This window comes from Primulina eburnea, chromosome 10 (genome assembly GCF_022965805.1).
Source record: "Primulina eburnea isolate SZY01 chromosome 10, ASM2296580v1, whole genome shotgun sequence".
Classification (NCBI taxonomy): Eukaryota; Viridiplantae; Streptophyta; class Magnoliopsida; order Lamiales; family Gesneriaceae; genus Primulina; species Primulina eburnea.
The window spans coordinates 5,397,958-5,412,217 of NC_133110.1; the positions used below are offsets into that span (position 1 = coordinate 5,397,958).

At 35.3% G+C, this 14,260-nt stretch overlaps 1 protein-coding gene across 6 annotated transcripts in view; it reads left to right on the forward strand.

Annotated features, from left to right (window-relative positions):
• The first annotated feature begins 1,831 nt into the window (after positions 1–1,831).
• LOC140842752 (golgin candidate 1-like) overlaps positions 1,832–14,260 on the forward strand; it is a 28,295-nt gene continuing 15,866 nt past the window's right edge. For 5 of the 6 annotated variants that reach the window (XM_073210868.1, XM_073210869.1, XM_073210874.1 and 2 more), the window contains exons 1-14: positions 1,832–2,096; positions 2,424–2,501; positions 3,573–3,622; positions 3,711–4,307; positions 4,411–4,473; positions 10,425–10,502; positions 10,603–10,806; positions 11,251–11,307; positions 11,385–11,459; positions 11,608–11,679; positions 12,349–12,411; positions 12,558–12,656; positions 13,670–13,747; positions 13,886–13,954. In XM_073210868.1, the coding sequence (XP_073066969.1) occupies positions 2,069–2,096; positions 2,424–2,501; positions 3,573–3,622; positions 3,711–4,307; positions 4,411–4,473; positions 10,425–10,502; positions 10,603–10,806; positions 11,251–11,307; positions 11,385–11,459; positions 11,608–11,679; positions 12,349–12,411; positions 12,558–12,656; positions 13,670–13,747; positions 13,886–13,954 (1,611 nt within the window). In that variant the 5' untranslated portion in view covers positions 1,832–2,068. The remainder of the gene's footprint in view (positions 2,097–2,423; positions 2,502–3,572; positions 3,623–3,710; positions 4,308–4,410; positions 4,474–10,424; positions 10,503–10,602; positions 10,807–11,250; positions 11,308–11,384; positions 11,460–11,607; positions 11,680–12,348; positions 12,412–12,557; positions 12,657–13,669; positions 13,748–13,885; positions 13,955–14,260) is intronic. The other variant, XM_073210871.1, reaches the window with a different exon arrangement.

The window sequence follows — 14,260 nt, forward strand, 5'->3', positions numbered from 1 at the left end:
TTGTGCAATGTATATTTTACCATCATAACATAGATGACAAATCTGGTTGAATCTGAAATTTTATGCCGACTATTATCTATTCATTCAACTCTTTTGTGACGATACATAACGTTACGCTACCCTCTGTAGGTTCTCACAGGTTACATCTGATGTGGAAGAGAGATCTGTCATTATTGGCGAGAGAAACAGAGCCGCTACCGAAGCACTTGATAGAGAAATTAATGATGGGCACAAAAAGATTGCAATACTATATGGGGGTGGACACATGCCGGATTTGGGACGACGCCTGCGAGAAGAATTCGACCTTGTTCCTTCCCAGGTGCATTGGGTAACAGCTTGGTCGATCAGAAATAAAAATCTTACTAGTGATTCTTTTCCTTTCTTGAGAACATTAGCTGAAATCTCTGGTTGGCCTTTAAACCGATACCAAACTCTTGCATTGCTCATCTTTTCTTCTGTCCTTGCATTGGATCTCTGGTTCTGGGAACTCCTTTTTGGTACTACAGTAAGTTGGATTTCACAAGTTGCTATAGAATTTTTTCAATATGTGAACGCCACTCCATTAATCTATCTTTCCGAAAATGCCTTCTTGTTAGTTCTTGGGACAAAATTATTGGACTGGTCATATGCCTTGGCGAATTGATACTTTTATTTATATACATAAATAATACATGTTTGATGATTCTTCCTGTGTAGTCCGTAGATGCAAGATTTTTTAGAACTTCAATTCTCCTAAGTTGTATGAACATGAAGGATGGTGTTCTTCTGATTTTATAATTCTATCACAACTTATGATTAAGTTTTCTCTTAATTGTCACAAGTTGCATAAATAACTTTGGAGTTGTATATATGGGCTTTATCAATCCTCCCCCTTGAGCTAGCTTTTGGGTTGAGTTAGGTCCAAGTTCCAATCTTAACATGGTAGTAGAGCCTGGGTTCCACTGTTATGTTGTTGGACTGTCTATAATTAGGTCATCCGTTCTGCCCATAATTGGGTCATGTAAACTTCACGCTCCAGATGTTCATTCTTGGGCGTGGGAGTATCAGAGCTCGGGTTCCACCGTTATGTGTTGGACCGCCTATAATTAGGCCACCCGTTCTGCTCATAATTGGGTCATTTGTAAACTTCACGCTTCAGATGTGGGTGTGTTAATTGTCTCACATCGATTGGATTAATAACCGTGGAGTTGTATATATGGGCTTGAACAATCCTCCACTTGAGCTAGCTTTTGGGGTTGAGTTAGATCCAAGTTCTAATCTTAACATTTTCGAGTAGCAGCCGTGGGTTAGTTTTCGAATCCTAATCGATGTGGTTCGAGCCCAATTTTTTTTTTATTTAAAAAATATTAGTCTTTTAAGTGTAAATCTATAAAATTTAACTGCGAATCCATTATTTTATTTAATTCTGATATTATCTTCGATTAAAAATATAGACTAGTGCTAATGGGAGTATGGGAATATAATTATAACGCACGAGTATTTATTTAATTTTTTAATTCGATTAAACATTGGATTTTTATGCATCGTGTTTGTAATTACATGTGATGTTGTTAACATAAATTAATTTAATTGCATATGAGGTTGAAATGTTTTCGTGGATATTAAATTTATTTAGTCTATTTATCGTTTTCTTGTTTAAAAATTATAATTAAATTTATTTAGTCTATTTATTGGATTGGAATACATGGACAGGACTGTTACTTTTAATTTCTTCAAGCCCAGTAGTATTTTCGAAGAAGGCCCATTCGCGCCATCGACTGAAACGGGCCCAAGATCTTTGGTGGCCTCTAAACGACTGGCGTATCATTATCATCCCGTTGCTTAGTGTATCTCACACAGCTTCTAACCACCAACTGACAGCGATACACTGAACGTTAAATCCACGAGTCATTCTTCATACCATTTCATTTCAACATTAATCCTCAAATATTTAAGGATATCATTTCATTCATCCCCAAAAATCTGCCATGCGATCGTTCTTAACAAGATCACCTGTTGATTTGATCTGCGTCTTTATTCGATGATTCGAAAGTGCAGGACGTTTATGTTTCAGGAATAATGTGATTCGATGGCATCGTGGCTGAAAGCGGCTGAAGGTACGATTCTCTCCTTTGCGCTGTTCTGGAATATGATTTGATCTGATTTTTTGCGTTTCTTGCAACTCTGGGCAAGTAAAACTTTGATATACCGTTTGTTTTCCTGTCGTATGATTGTTTGGAAATGTAGACACGTGAACATTATCGCACGCATTTGCACTCGTTCCTAAGGGCTGCGAACTTAGTTTTATTGAAGGGGAAAATTTTGTAGTTTGTTGAATTGTTTATTTGTTAAAATCATGCCGAAGGCTTGTTCATTGAATCAAAATATCGTGATGAACCTTATAATGTTTAGGTTTGATAATTCGTGTATGAATCTTGTGCTAGATTTATTTGAAGTAGTGGACCGTAGGGCAAAGCTTGTGGTTGGTGAGCAATCGGACGAGCTGCCTGTTACCACCTCAGGTATGTGTTTGAGAATTTACATCTCTCTTTTATGACAGAATTATTACACTGTGTTTGAGAATTTACAACTCTCTTTTATGACAGAATTATTACTGGTCAATCACAAACAATTACTTTGAACTAGATTGTCCCTAGTGAAGAAAGTAGTAATTTTAATTCATCTTTCTCCAAAGCCATGACAGATTTTAAGTCCTTACTGTTTCCCAACATCATTATGCGTTCCTATCATTCTAGAAAAGGCCTCTCCAGTTGAAGGTCATGGATTTCTCACAAAGATTCAGCCTCTGACTTTGTACTGATCTTGGATTAATCCCTCCAGAAAATCATTTAACATTTATTTAGTCATATAACATCACATAATTTATAATGTAAAATCCCCCAACTTCTCAAATTCTAATAAATTATTTCTAAGAAGTTAGACAATTTAGAGGTAGTGCAGATACATGTAATGAGTTTTCTTATTCCTGTTTTCAATACCTTGGGCAAAAGGTTTTACGAAATATCAGGATGTTTGAGTTCATTTTGCTGTCAATATTTCAACTAACTGCGTGAGATTGGGCAGCCATTAATTTGGTTGGTTATTTTTTTGACTTTAAAAAAAGTGAAAAAGATGGATGGGTAGATCAAACAAAATGAAGCAAAAACTCGAGGATATAGTGTTACGTCATAGTGCTTCAAATCATGCTTGTGCTAAATAAGAACTGGTAAGTGCTAAACCATAAACATGTAACTCCAGCCTATTATCTCTGTTTTCTTATGAATTAAAAAGTCACTGTTTATAAGATAAGCAGAACTTAAAATATCCCAATTTAGAATCGAGGAGAAGTAACAAAGTTTTGTACATACCTATGCAAAATGAGTTGCATAGAAATTCAACTCATCAAGACATTGGTAAACAAGCACCTTATCTCTCTTTCTCAAGGGAAGCATCACAGTTATCTTAAATTGATAAGATTGGATACACATTGTTAAACTGAGATTATTAACAAGGAATTTTCTTCTGGAAAAAAAATTATTTGAATCGAGTTGAAAAGGTGCCTCTTGGTGTTTTGTTTCTTTTCCCCTTTACAGGTTCCAATGAACGTGCTTCTCAAGGAAAGAGGACGAGGTCTAAAACACAGGTACTTTCTCCTGCCATTTGTCGTTAGATTTTTCATAGATCTATCTGTCATCTCAGACACCACAGCTCTTATGTTGATATAATCCCAGAGGAAGCGTTCTGCCAAAGAAGATCCAGCATCTGTAAGTAATTTACAGGAGCAGGCCACCCCTGAAAAATCTGAATCACATGCAGAATCTGATGGGAACATTTCCGTGCCTTCTGTTCAAAATCACGGGAGTAATTCATTTATTTCCATTGGCAAAGTTGACAGCAGTGAGCGAAAAACTGTCGATACAGAAAGTCCCATAACTGACACTTCTATATCTGGAATGATATCTAATGATGCAATAAAATCAGTTGATGGTCATTCCATAGCAGAAAATTCTTCTAACGTGGAATCAGTGGCTTCAAATTCAAATGGCAATCTCAGGATGGAAGATTTTGCAGATATAAGAAATCCATCAAATTCTTCCAAATTTGTTGATATTGAGAATAGAAAAGCTCCAGTTGACTCCAATCAAAATATGACGGAGGAAAATGAAGGGTCATCTAGAAATATCGTATTTTCAGAATCTCAAACTCTAAATGAAAATACACCTAGTATATCTAATGCTCAGTCAAAGGATGTGGCTTTAGTGACTGAACCTGGTAATCAAGGAAATAATAATCAAGAACAAGAAACTATTACAGAGCAACTAGATGAGGTAAAGTATGCTTGAGCAGGAAATTCTTTGGTCCCTTTTCAACTTTAGGATCTTCTAATTCTTAGAATAGTTGTTTTGTTGAGTAATTTTTTCAGTTCAACAGGCTCAAGGATTACTTGAAACTGCAATTTCAACAGGTCAATCAAAAGAAGCTAGGCTAGCTCGGGTAAGCAGTTTTTATACATTCCCTGCCTGGTCAGATGTAATGCATTAGAATAGCATCTTTTGTTTTTTTAACTTTTTAAAATAAACTCAACAGGTTTTGTCATCTTTTTTCTATTTTCTCATTTTGGAAATTGTAAATATTTTATGAAACACGATGAAACAAGGACTTGCTCTGTATTAAAATTTGCATTTACGACCTGGATCTAAGATAATTATTTAGTAACTGTTGTCTGGTTCTAGGTATATAAAAAGATAGATTACAGCTATTATGTTTAAATTGGATGTTACAAGAGGCAAATTTACTGTTTTTTCCCTCTTCTTTTTGAGACATGACGCTTGTGAGGTATGGGCATTAAATAATGAAACCACATAACATATGGAACTAAATAGGTGTGACAGAACCTATATAAAAAAAGGTGCATACAAAAAGTAGGTTTGAACAGACTGTGCATTGTGCTCAAGGACAAAATTCTCTCAACTATATTCCTAAGCTAAGAGCAGCTGATTGTGAATGTTATCGGGAAGATGCTTAAATACATTTATTTGTCAGAGAACTGTGTACACCTTATTATTGACTTGGCCAAACCATTTTTATTTATTTGAGTACAAAATCTCCAATGTGAACCAAACACTTGTTTTGGAGATAGGAATATCATTAATCCTTAAAATGCATTCCTAGGATCCACATTCGGCATTTCTTAATTCTTTGTACTGTAGGCAATGCCAAGTGTAAATCAAGCCCAATTTGTGTTAGATAAAGGCAACAAACATTAACTGTGTGATGATATGTAGCAAAACAATGGTGAGTGTAGAAGAAATTAGATCATTGAATGATAAGGACTTAACTTGTGATAAAAAAATATTTGTATCACAGTGACCCGTATTATTGGATTCTCTTTCTTCAATTAGTTTTTTTTTTTCTGTTTTAGTTTTATTTTCTTTTTTATTCAACTAAAAAGCACAATTTGATTTATAATGGTGATACTATAAGAAGTTGAAACATTATAATAATCATATTCAATAAAATGAGTAACAACAGGGGGAAGATTATAGTAAAAAGTTTGCATAGAGGACTTCTAAACTTTCTGATAAAAAGGTCTTGCATAGATGACTTAAACTTCCTGATTAATCCCTTATTCATGTATTTACATATTGAAATGAAATATAATGATCAAATGAAGGGATGTAGAAAAAGAGCTTTGGTCCATATATATGTGTTAATCGCAAAGAATACTGATTACAGTATATTGAACTCTTAATGCATTTATAGTTGAAAGAAAAGATCTAGTGTCATGAAAATATGGTACTTCATGGTTGAGAACAGAAGGGGGACCGGGGAAGGTTGGTCTTCTCCCCAGAAGTCTTTCTATAAACTGATGACAGATTTATCTATGTTTTTTGTGAAATTATACTAGAAACAAGATGCATGTAAAAAGAGGTGAAACCAAGTACAAGTTTACAATACGACAACCATATCCTTTCTTCACCCTACTATTTTTGTTAGAAATCATTTCATTTCCAAATCTGAATTCCCAAGTGCTAAGATTTTTTTCCCACATAGACTGGAGGCCCACTTTCTAGTGAAAATCATGTTTGTATCTGATTCAGTTAAAGCACACAACATTTGGTTTGCCTTGGTAAACTTAATTGCTTAAAAAACCTCAGGTGACAGGACATTTTATACTTTCTCTGATCAAACACCGACATAAATTTACTATTTCGTGAAAACTGAGAAATTAATGCCCAAAGCAGTACTATGAGCAAGACCAATTTACTTGTCAAATAATCTTATATAAAAAATAACATCTTTAGATTAGCTAAACAGATTTATTTATATACGTGGAATGATATATTTTGATTTATATTTTATTGTGTGATTCGTAGCAGATATGTTAGTAAATTAGGAAGATAGTGATCATTTTTATTTTGTTAAGATATCCTGTAAGGCATGGGAATAAGACTGTCACCAGAATATGCCAATCAATTGAAAGCCGTATGGCAAGAACTCAACCACTATGGAGTGATTAAAACCAAATGCTCTGACTATGCTGCTGTTCTCAAAGCTTTTATTGAACAAGATAGAGTTTATGACTTTCTTGTTGGGCCGAATCTTGAATTCGATCAAGTAAGAATTCAGATTCTTGGGAAGCAGGAAATACCGTGCTTCAATGAAGTGGTGGCTCTGAGCCTCTGATCCGAGGAGAAGAAAGTACAAGGACGCTAATGCTTGAACCCCAACACTCAGATAGCTCCACTACTGTGATTCATGATGGCCTCAAGTCAACCAGAAACACTGACCGAGCATCAAGCTGTAGGAGTGGAAAATTTGGACGATTCAAGGCACGCAGTCGAAATCAAATAGAAAGCTATGGTGCCCTCAATGTAGGAGAGATAATCATAATCTTGAAAATTGTTGGAGAATTCATGGCCAAGACTCCCAATCGTGAATCAAGATTCAAGGAGATAACTCACAAGTGAATGGTCATATGCCCATATTGGGGCAGCAACACAGGATAAATCTCCTCCGAAAGAATTAGGTGTTCTCAATCACGAATAGATCGAAAAAGTGAGATCACTCATAGGCAGCCATGACAAACCTTCTCAGGTACCTGTTCATTAGTATATTTAGGTGAGTTTCCATTCTCAATTGGCTTTTAAATTTCTCGGGTACAACAGCCTTTACCAACTCCTTGATCACGGATTCAGGAGCCACCAACCATATGACCAACTCACCACATGTTTTCTACATATTCTCCATGTCCAAGCTGCAGGAAAATAGCTACTGCCAATGGTTTCTTAACCCGGTCAAGGAGATGTTACAATTAATCCATCTTTAACCTTAGAAAATGTCCTTCATGTTCCTAACTTGACCACAAACCTGGTCTCAATACAAAAACTTACTCGGGATTTACAATGTATTTGTTGTATTTTATCATAATTATTGTTTGTTTCTGGAGAAGGTTTCAGGGAGAGAATGATTGGACATGCTAGAGAACGCGATGAACTCTACTACCTTGAAGCACCTAGCCAATCAAGCATTCTCAAACACCCACTACTTCGTTCATTTTCAGAATTTAGTTTATCTAATAAGGATAAAGTTTGGCTTCATCATTGTAGACTTGGACATCCATCATTCAGGACTCTCAAGTTTTTGTTACCTTCATTGTTTGATTTGTTTCTAGGTTTAAATGTGGAGAATTTTCATTGTGATGCGTGTGAACTTGCTAAACTTAAGCGTGTATTTTTTCAAGCAAGTAATAAAAGATATTCTAGTCATTTTTTTACAAGAAACGATATTTTATTAATAACTTAAAAGATGTTAATTACAATAAGTGGACTAGTGATCCACCGTCAATAAAAACTACTTAAGATTGTTGATCTATCAATGATACCCAAAAGCCCAATTTTTCAATAAATTTGAGATTGAAACATTTTGAAATTCTTCACGAGCACCAATTCACGTAGCAATTTTATCTTGATTTTATCTTAGCACTCGACACTTTTGTCTTCCGTATTTTCAAAAATTCTTCGATTTATCTCTAACCACACTAACCAACATATGCCGTGAACCACCAGTTGCCAAAAAATTCTTCCTCTGTTGCCAAGTGGCCGTCCAAGATCCATAGCGAATAATCTTTCTTTGACTTCGGCATCACCCAAACCAAACCCAATTATTTCAAAGCTCTAGCTCACAAGCCGTTCGTGAATGCAAAATCAATGAGCATATGGTCCTATGTTTCCCTCTCATTCCGACACAACACACACCAATTTGGGCACATAGCACATGAGAGCCACTTCTTTTGCATCATCTCCAAGGTCGGCAACATACCCAGAATCGAAGTCTACGAGAATACATGGATCTTTGTTGGAACTAGAAACTTCCAAATAACATAGAAATAGGGAAAAATGGGAAAGCTATTGTTGAGAAAGAATAACGCAAAGAAAGATTTAACTGAGAAAAAACCAGAAGGATCCCCACTCCACACTCGGATATCATCTATCCCTTCAATCAACCTTATCCTATTAACTCACCTAATAACTCAGTCAACTCTAATAACTCCTCATCCATCAAAACACTTCGAAAATGCAAGTCATTGCTGTTAAAAAAGGGACTAGGGAGTGCACTAAACGGCCTCTGTACCCACTTTCTAATTTTCTATCCTTCAAGCAATTTTCACCTTCCCATAGAGCATTCCTTGTTAACCTAAATACCATTGATATACACAAAAATGTATATGAGGATTTATCCAAAAATGGAAACAAGCTATGAATGAGGAACTTAGCAAATTAGAGAAAATGATGGGTTTATATTGTGAAGTATAGGGCTGATGGATCATTGGAAAACTATAGGGAATGGCTTGTACTCAAACTTAAAGGCATCGATTATTTAGAAACTTTTGCTCTGGTTGCGAAGATGAATATTGCTAGAATAATATTGTCATTAGCAGCTACTTATGGGTGGGAATTGCAACAATTTGATGTAAAAAACTCCTTTTGTTGATACAATGTGTAAGCTTAAGAAAGCTTTGTCTGGACTTCTGCAATCACCACAATCTTGGTTTGGCAGATTTGCGAGAGTTATGTTTGCTATTGGGTATAAACAAAGCCAAGGAGAGCATACATTGTTTATTAAACACTCATCTTCCAGAAAAATAACAACCCTCTTGGTATATGTAAATATTATTGTAACAAAAGATGATGATAAAGAGAAAGAAGCTCTAAGGCTGCGATTGACAAAAGAATTTGAAATTAAAGCATTGGGGACAGCTGAAATATTTCCTTGGCATTTAAGTAACTCATTCTAGACAGGGTATTTTCATCTCCCAACAAAAGTACGTAACAGATCTTCTCAAAGAAACATGCCAGGCAACATGCAAACCAGCTAGCACTCCTATTGACCCAAATATAAAATTAGGAAAGGCAGAAGAAGACGCTACAATAGGTAAGGGAATGTATCAACGATTAGTTGGGAGACTCATTTATTTATCTCATACACGACCGAACATAGCTTATGCGGTGCGTATAATTAACCAGTTCTGCAAGACCCCAAAGAAGTTCGTCTCCAAGCAGCCTATTGGGTATTGCAATACCTCAAAGAAATACCAAGAAAAAGGTATATTGTTTAAACGAAGTGACAAATTGTTTCTTGAAGCCTACACGGATATTGATTATGCCGGATCTATTATTGATAGAAGATCAGCTCAAGGTATTGTGCCTTTCTTGGTGGGAATCTATTGACATGGATAAGTAAGAAACAAAGTGTGGTAGCACGATCTAGTGCAGATGTTGAATTTGCAAACGAAGTGTCTGAACTACCGTTGATAAAGATTGTCTTAGATGATTTGAAGATTAAGTGGGATGACCCAATGGATCTTTACTTTGACAATAAATCTACAATTATCATAGCTCACAATCCAGTTCAACATGGTCAAACAAAACATATCAAGAATGATAGACACTTCATCAAAGAAAAACTAAAAGTGGGTTGATTTGTACACCATATGTGTCTACACATGACCAGCTGGCAGATGTACTTAATAAAGGATTGTAAATTAGAAAGATCGTGATCATTATCAAAGATTTCTATATAACCATGTAGTTGTATCCTTTCTGAAGATAGAAAAGATATATGAAATTTCTATTATGCACAATAAATTTGACCTTCTGAATACTTCAATTTATTTATCTTGGCCAAGAAAGGGAAGCTTGAATTGATCTCTGTTTTCTTTACAATATTTTTGGCTAATTGTTCATTGATGCATGAATTTGGTTATGCTAACATAAGAAAACCTTGGCATGGATAGATATTCTTCCAGTTCGAAGTACTTCAAACCATTTGTTTGTACCAAATTAATCAAGATCCATTTTTTAAGGCAAAGAGTATCTTTTTCTTTGTAAATTGTGCTCATTCTTTTCTTTGCTTGTCATTAAGCTTAATGTTATTATTACCAGGTTTGCGCTGGACTTTCATCACGCCTTCAAGAGTATAAATCTGAAAATACTCAATTGGAAGAGCTTCTCATGGCAGAGGTGAACGATTGTACACGATCTAAATAAACATTTTAAATAACCTTGGAAAGTATGTCATCGGAAAAATAGGCGTTCATTTGGTTACGCTCTACCGTGACAGAGAGAATTGAGTAAATCATATGAGGCTCGGATAAAACAACTTCAGAAAGATCTATCTGCATCCAAAAGTGAGGTGAGCAGAGCGGGGTCCAACATGGTTGAAGCATTAGCTGCAAAGAATGCTGAAATTGAGGCACTTGTGAGCTCTGTTGATGCACTGAAGAAGCAAGCTGCTGTATCCGAAGGAAATTCTGCATCACTCCAGGTCATTAGACATTCAGTGGATGCTTATTATCATTATTCACGTTTTTGTTAAAGTAATTGGTTTTAATCAAATTTGGTCTTTGAGCAAGAGAGGCATCTTATACTAACTTGCCAAACAAGTTGAGCAAGAGAGGCATCTTATATCACTCAACAGCTCATCGTTGATTTGTTTTCAGTTTCCAAAATCAATTACTAAATGTCTCTTGCCAAACAAGCTTTCTAAAAATCTTCTAAAAATGACATTCAGAACATTTGGATTGGAAATAATGGAGAACCCAAGAAAGCTGCACCAAATTTTTTGTGAGATGCTAACTTGATTCCTGAAAATGGCGTATTTCTTTGTTTTTGGTCTTTATAATTTCCTCCTGTAGAGGATGTCCATTGTCCTGGGAAAGATATAGAGAAGCGTTTTTTCCTTTCTGATTTTACTTATTTAAAATTTCAGGCAAACATGGAGTCAATGATAAGAAATAGAGAACTAACTGAAACAAGGATGATGCAAGTAAGCCCTTTGTTCCTTATTGTGTAAGGATGCTGGTTATAGTAGAATAATAATGTTGTTAAGGTTGGCGACATCAGGCTTTGAGGGAGGAACTGGCTGCCGCTGAACGGAGAGCTGAAGAAGAGCATGCTGCCCATAACGCTTTCAAGCAGGTTAGTGTATGGAAATTCATTTAATTTACTTCCTTGGGTGTGTGTTTCTTATGAATTCATTTTTTGCTGTCTGGTTTCTTTCTCATTGCTTCCAGATGTTATTTGCTTTGTAATTTACTTTGTTATATTGATTTCAATAATGATTTAGGCTGCTAGAGAAAGGGAAGTTGAATTGGGACAGAAAGCAATCGAGGCATCCACAGCATTAGCCAAAATCCAGGTAACGAACGGACACATATTTTTTAACTCCTTGTAGTTTTTTTTTTCTTGACCTGCTCCCTATTTCATTCGCTATTACATGCTCCCTATTATTCTTAATATATTATCTGATTAAATAACTGTTACTTAAACCAATTATTTGTTTGTTATATCTCATTAAATTAATTTATTTATTATTATATCTAAATATGAATTTGTTTATTACTTTAATTTGATGAATTATTGGTGATTTTATTTTGTTAAAAATATTATGTAGATAAAGTTAATTCAGTGCCGTTACATTATTTTGAAAATCAAATACCATGTTCGAGTCTTTATGCTTCTAATCGATAAACCTTTTTAGTTTGAAACAAACATCTATTTGTATTTGGTTAATGAAAGAAAATACTACTTTAAACACAGAAACAAGGATCAAATAAGTAATAAAAGAAGTCCATTGGCACTCACGAAGATTTCAAAAATGTTTCCATATTTGATATTTTGCGTGATTGGGCTTATGTTTATCATTAGTTATTAGAGTATTGTGTTGTTCATGATTTAGTGGACGAATAGTCCACTGTTGTAACATGACATTTAAATATTAATAAAATTTCGTTTCTCATAAAAAAAAAGTGACACTCATTGTATGTGGATAGTTAATCATTAATATTCGCATACATTACTTGTGCAGAGAATAGCAGATGATAGAGCTGCAAAGGCAGCAGAGTTTGAGCAGAAGGTTGCACTACTTGAGGTAATACTTTTCTTTCTGGAAAGAGTTGATGTCTCTACCCTTCTGTGTACTCTCCACCAACCCCATTCCCATCTCTCTTCAGATTGAAAGAAGAATTGCATGAAGGATATTGATAACATTATTAAATGTTTTCCTTACTTCACCAGGTTGAGTGTGCATCATTAAATGAAGAACTGCAAGGTATGGAAGCTCGTGTTCGCCGTGGTCAAAAGAAGTCCCCTGAAGATGCCAATCAAGCGATCCAGGTGCTAAAATAAAAGAACAACAAATGAGAATTTTTCTTACTACATAAAATAGAGAAATTCGATATTTGTCTGAAATGCTGTAGTTCAAAATACATGCATCGACCATATTTTTTAAAAAAACATTGTTTGCGGTCTCGTTCTCCATTGGGGCCGACCATCATTATTTTCTTGATGCTTTTTTCTCTTTAGTTTTATTATGTCTGTCTCTATGAGTTGGGCTGTGTAGTTTCATAATTTTTTTTATTTCTCTTGTCTCTCTGTCCTCTTCCTAGCTTTCTTTTGTTGAGATAGGTAATATTAGTTGTCTTTTCTGTTATAACTGTGTGCGTGTGTCTGTGTGTGCGCGCGCATATAGATATCTTTATTTACATATGTACATATGCATATCTATGTATTTCTGTGAATGGGCATACCCTGTTGGACCTCAGTTGTTAGGCTCCTTGACTGTGGAACGGAACATCAAACTATATATATATTTTTAACAGAACAGGAGACAATGTTGTTCAGAAGATTAATTGGTCGGGTCCATTGGATTAGTACCATGGTTGAATGTCAAATAACATATTGTAGTTTTTGTCAAGCTTCTTTGAGATCAATCATGCTGTATGTTGCCAATTATGAGATTTAAAAAATCTGTGCATATGCAGTTGGCATGATAATATTGGGGTATATTGTAAAACGAGAATGAATAACAAGAACTTGGCATATTTTTTAGCAACTCAAGGTGGCACCAACTTATAGAATTCAGAACGAAGGTCGGCAATGAGATGCTTTAGACATCCTCTGTGGATGCTGTTAGATACAATGTTTAAGAAAATATATGGAACTGTTAACCTAAAGTAGGCACCCCCGATCACATACATAAGGTTTATCAAAAACAAGTAAAAGCCTTTGTGATGTTTCGAGATGATTTGCAAAAGGTGCAGACGAGCAGTGGAAAAATGTGATCTTTGTAGCAAAGCCAAAGTAAGTTATGTATTGTTCCTTCTTGATTTCATGTTTTGAATATGAAGGTGCAGGCATGGCAGGAGGAAGTGGAGCGTGCCCGTTGTGGTCAAAGAGAGGCAGAGGGCAAGCTTTCTTCAATGGAGGCAAGTCGATCTTGCTTTTAATTGTTTTCTCTGCGTGAATACACCCTTATACAATGCGTGGAGGTTGTAAGATCTATACAGAAATTATCATTTGGTGGCATATTGGTTTATCAAGGACTGAAATCTTGTATCTCACAGGCTGAAGTTCAAAAGATGAGGGTCGAAATGGCTGCAATGAAGAGGGATGCCGAGCACTACTCGCGTCAGGTTGCCTCATTTATATCATTTATTTTTGGATGATTTATTTGCTTAAAGTAATCTCGGATGATGGTTTTTATTTTTTTAAAACTATAATGTATCTTCTTTGTAATTAAATTTCTGAAATTCTTATAAAAATGACAGCCTACATGTAAAGAAGCGTGCAAAAACTGTAAACATAATGTCCTTTGAATTTCTAACAGGTCAATCTATATAGCTGTAGTGATTCATGGGCTTATCTAGTAATGTGGTTCTCCTTTTTGGTTGTACTTTTCATAGGTAAATTCTCAATCCAGAATATGTCCAAATCTTTGG